At 36.2% G+C, this 5451-nt stretch overlaps 1 protein-coding gene across 1 annotated transcript in view; it reads right to left on the bottom strand.

Annotated features, from left to right (window-relative positions):
- The window catches only part of LOC107677196 (potassium voltage-gated channel subfamily C member 1-like), a 58035-nt gene that overhangs the window by 14174 nt on the left and 38410 nt on the right, over positions 1-5451 (bottom strand). The window contains exon 5 of the mRNA XM_016472006.1: positions 3894-4066. Coding sequence (XP_016327492.1) covers positions 3894-4066 — 173 coding nt within the window. The remainder of the gene's footprint in view (positions 1-3893; positions 4067-5451) is intronic.

A 5451-nucleotide genomic window follows, 5' to 3' on the forward strand; every position in this document is an offset into this window, starting at 1 on the left:
ATTTTGGAGTGAATGCTGTGTTCGCAGCATGGCACAGAACCAAGAACTTGCACTCATTTGAATTCACTTTGACCTCTATCGACCCCTGACCTTTAACCCTGGGGTGACTCGATTCGGCACAGCGAACACCTAAACAACCTTCCAGTCTGTTTTTCTATGTGTGTGCAGTTTTAAGCGTTGCCTCATCATGCCAGGGTCAAAGGTCACCGGTGGAGTGAGGGAAAGACATTGAAAACACAATAAGCGACGTCACGTCACAACAAACACAACACGCGCACACACGCACACACGCACAGCGAGGAGGACGGGAGGAGACAGTAGAACAGTGAGAGAATATATGAAGAAGCCAACATACAAACGCGGGATATGACACAACCTGAAGAAAAAGACAATACAGAGCGTGTGAGATCCCACTGAAAACACACACACACACACACACACACACACACACAGCAGCTGCAGTTCCATTTGTAATTGCAGTGGATCTCATATGACATTACAAACAATCTTTGTTACACAAACTCTACAGTGTCCAACTTTGTCCCATATGCATGTTTTTCTCATTATAGAGTATGAGGTTAGTGTAACAGACCTGAATACGTCGGAGTAAAGATTGGGTTTCTGCTCTCTTCATGAGACGGTACGTATATCCCTTAATGGATCTTTAAACTTTCCAGGTTTTTTTCAACCTAATAATTTAGCCTTTTTTACAGTCATACAATTACAATAGAAGCCTAGCAGGTACAGTAACCCTAACCTAGCAACCTAACCTATCATAACTATCAACCAGTATTAGAAATATTTTAATTTATTGCTATCAGTGCTCATTTTCAATATTTTTACATTTAGATGACCTTTGCCCTATTTTATTAACTTTAAGTAACTATTAATTTAATAATACAGTTAACTGTAATATTTAGGTAATTTAAACAATATCTATTTTTCATATTATAAGTTGCATTATCAGACAAATGCACTTTCAGAGTGAGATTTGTGCTGTCTCACTTTATTTGTGCTGAGTTTCTACATGTCTAGTGTTAAACTGGGTGATAAATTCTCCCCAGTGCACAGACATTTTTGTCATTGACTGTCCAGAGTGGGACGGTCAGCAGTTTAAGAGGTGCAAAAACATACAAGAGCAAATGCATCTGTCAGAGAGCATGTGAAACCCAACCTTAAACTCATATTCAGCAGCATTATACAACATTAGATTCATTTCCTTTAACCAATGAAACTAATGACAGTTTGTTAGGACAACAACACAACATCAACACAAAAAATGACACCCATCAACAACGACACACCCATGCAGGTGTAATTGTGCTTGTGTTTGGTTTCGGTGCTAAATGGCTTGAAAAACTGGACTTTATGTGCATGTATGTTAAGTATGTTTCTATTTCTGTGGTTGGTTTTTACCTCTGAATACTATGGTTTGATCCATGCTGAAGCGAAGTCTGCATTAAAGTCTATTCGTCTGTAAGCAGTGGATCGCTGACTGAACTCCTGACTCTAACAGTGCCAAATGGAGACGGGTTGTGTTGAGGAAAGGGCAACCAGGGATAAATTGGGTTCAGAGACTTGTGTGTGCATGGATCAAACATCGTTTGTGTCATTTGTTGTGCATTTTTTAATGGGTGGAGAGGAGATTTGTGTGGCTGTTGGAGGTGACAGTACAGGGTCACAAAGTTTTGGGGGATGTTGTGTGTAACAGAAGGTTTGTCACTGAAAACGAAAATGAACAGGATCAAGGAAAATGCAATGCATAAAAAAAAAAAAAAAGAGAGAATGGAAGAATGTAGAGCAGGGGTGCCCAAACTCGTTCCTGGAGGGCACCCCTGCAGAGCTTAGCTCCAACTTGCCTTAACACACCTGCCAGGAAGTTTCTAGTATGCATAGTAAGAGCTTGATTAGCTGGTTCAGGTGTGTCTAATTGGGGTTGGATCTAAACTCTGCAGGACATCGGCCCTCCAGGACCGAGTTTGGGCACCCCTGATGTAGAGGGTAAAAAGAGAATAGTGCATGTCAGGAAAGAAAAATTGAGGAAAACTGACATGCAAAGAACCATTAAACTTAAATAGAGAAAGTGAAGAGGAAAAAGCAAAAGGCTTAAAAGAAAGATTTTCCTGTTATCAGTGTGTTTTTAAAGATGTTTTCACACTTGAATCCTAAACTCACCAAATGTACTGTAGATTCCTTGAGGTGTACCAGAAAAGAATCCAGTTCACTTTGTATTCACATTGTTTCTGGCCTGAAAAGTGGGTTCAGATATCATTTTGACCCATTTTAGTGCTCATTGACTTGGTGTAAGACTGGTCAAAAATCTGTTTGCTGGTAAATATTTTTGTCATTTCATTTGGTGCTGCTATTGGTTCAGAAATTACACACTTCACATTTAATCTATTTTATCTAATTTATTTATTATTGTAAAATATTAATACATTTCAATGATGATTCCTCAAACTGATGCACCAAAGGTGGTCGAATTAAACCCTCCAGCCTAGTAAAGGTTAAGTAAAAGTGAAGGAAGATCTGAGTTTATGTGTGCAGTTTTAAATTATTTTATTTTTGTTTTGTTTTCTTATTCATTTAAATTAATTATTAAATGAATTCATTATATTTTTATTAATTAATTGTCTTATATATTTGTATATTTTTAATTAATTAATTATTTTGTATTAAAATCTTATTATTAAAATAGCATAAGCTGTTCATGTCCTTGTGTCCTGAAAGTATGGAGCTAAAATAGTCTCAAAATGAATGCGTTTATGGTACATCATAGACAAATGTGTAAGCTTATTCACATTCACAAAAAAGTAAATATATTTGCAAACAGCAATTCATAACTTTATTTGTATTCACTGCAAAAAACAAATATTTTCTTACTTTGTATTTTAGTCTTATGTTAAATTACAGATGTCTAACAATTATGTCGAATTTATTGCTGATGTTGATAAATGTTTATTACTTTATTAAAAATGTATCCAAATTAAGTGAGTTTATGCTTAAAACAAGAAAAATATCTGTCAATCTGTCATATTCTAGTTTTTCCTTTGAATCAATTTAGATTTTTTTTCTAGTTTTAAGCATGAAACTCACTTAATTTTTATAAATCGTTCTTTGTGGCAAAATGTGAAGTATATCATCACACAATTTGACTATTAAGCATGAAGATATTCAGATATTATAAACATTAACATCATTATTTTCTGAAAATCTGCTTTTGAAACAATGTGTATAGTAAAAAGCGATATATTAATAAATTTGACTTGACATGTAAGCCGGACTTCTTGTAAATGCTCTCAGCCCCTGAAACCAACCAAGTGTGAAAACACCCTGAGATGTTTAGTGCTTATGTAATCTGTATTTTTGGAGAGATGGACATGAGAGAGATAGCGTGAGATCAGCGTGTAAAACTCGTTATTTGGGAGGTTGTTACGGGATGCTTGTGTGTGTAAACTATGTTAATTAACTAGATTTTTAAGATCTAATACATCTGTCACAGACACTGGGACTGGGCTGAGACTGATGTTCCCTTCACTGCATGACTGTGTGACTGTGTGTGTGTTTGCGTGTGTGTAACCCGTGTGCAGAAGCACTAAAACGTACCTTTCCGCACATTCCCATCAGTGGTAGTGCTTATGTAATCTGTATTTTTGGAGAGATGGACATGAGAGAGATAGCGTGAGATCAGCGTGTAAAACTCGTTATTTGGGAGGTTGTTACGGGATGCTTGTGTGTGTAAACTATGTTAATTAACTAGATTTTTAAGATCTAATACATCTGTCACAGACACTGGGACTGGGCTGAGACTGATGTTCCCTTCACTGCATGACTGTGTGACTGTGTGTGTGTGTGCGTGTGTGTAACCCGTGTGCAGAAGCACTAAAACGTACCTTTCCGCACATTCCCATCCGTGGGTCGAAACTCTCGCGTGTTGAGGAGGAAGCAGGCTCTGTCCTGCTGGTAGCATTCCTGTGTTCGGCCCACCGGGCTGCGCTCGTTCGGACTAAGAACCTGATCGATTGTTGGACAGTCCTCGTTTGCTAGAGCGGCGCTGGCTACAGCTGTAATAAGGTGAAATGTTCCAGCAGAATTAGGTGAAAATACTAACATAAAGTTTAAAGCAATAGATCACCCCAAAATGAAAATTGTGTCATCATTTAATCATGTCATTCTAAACCTGTATGACTTTCCTTCTTTGAGTCGGTGAGTTGAATTTGAGAAGTAAATCAGTTTGATTTCACACCAGTTCTGAGAACTGATTCAAACGATTCACTGAAATGATTGGATTCAAAACAATGATTTGTTCATAAATCAACATTTTCAAAAAAATTTTATCCAAGCTCTGTAGCAGTGAATAAGGAATTTATTCACTGTTCCTTACCAGGGTTATTATCATTAACTGAAACTTAAGCTTTTAAAACTAAAAATTTTTGTTACTTAAAATAAAACTGAAATTAAAAAAAAAATTATATTAGATGAAAAACTAGAAATGCTGCCTTGGCAACTAACTGAAATAAGTTTGACTAAGTGAAACTGGAAATAAATAAAAACTGAAACTAAACAAACTTAAACTGAAATAAAAATAAATTAATCCTAACAAGTAATATATATAAAAAAACAAAAAAAATGACAAAAGCACATAACAACATTCCTTAAAATTGTATTAAATTGAAAACTAAAAATATATAACTAAAAGCTAATTAAAAATATTAATAAAACGACGGATGTATAATACATACAATTAAAGATATATAATATAAAATATAAATTTTTGTTGTTCATAAACATATAAACACACAAGCATGGAAATCAACAGAAATAATTATGTGTGTGTGTGTGTGTGTGTGTATATATATATCTCTCATCTCCTTGCATCCATTCCTTTACAGAATCCACCATAATGAGTTTAAAACCAGTCAATGAAAGACTTTTTGGTGGTGCATATGAAAATCTGTGTGTATCCCTTCAGTCTCTCACCTCTGTTAATCTCTATGATCTCCTCCTGAGCTAAAGGACAGTCCCCCGCCATCCCGCTCGAGCCCAGCACGCCGCCCAGCACGTTACCCAGGATCCTCTGGGGTGAGGCCGTCGCCATGGCGAGGGCATCCGTTATATAAATAAATAAACAAACAATAAATTTGCTTGTAAAACCTAAGTTCGCCTAAGCTACTCTTTCTAAAAGAGAAAACACCTATCATGTCCTAAAAGAAATTACAACGCACGTAATATATCTGGAAATAATGTGATAGCAAAAAGGCAAGGTTTATGCATTGCACTTTTTCTGTCCTGTACCTTATAGAATGTATGTAGAACTTATAGTGCAACGTGACCCTTTAGAACTATTAGAGACTTCCAGGTTTATAAAACGATGAATAATTGATAATAGGCATGACATTAACAGGAAGAGCAGTGCACCTGCAGAAACACACTCACACACACAAACACATA

Source organism: Sinocyclocheilus anshuiensis, unplaced genomic scaffold, assembly GCF_001515605.1.
Source record: "Sinocyclocheilus anshuiensis isolate Anshui unplaced genomic scaffold, SAMN03320099.WGS_v1.1 scaffold392, whole genome shotgun sequence".
NCBI classification, from domain to species: Eukaryota; Metazoa; Chordata; class Actinopteri; order Cypriniformes; family Cyprinidae; genus Sinocyclocheilus; species Sinocyclocheilus anshuiensis.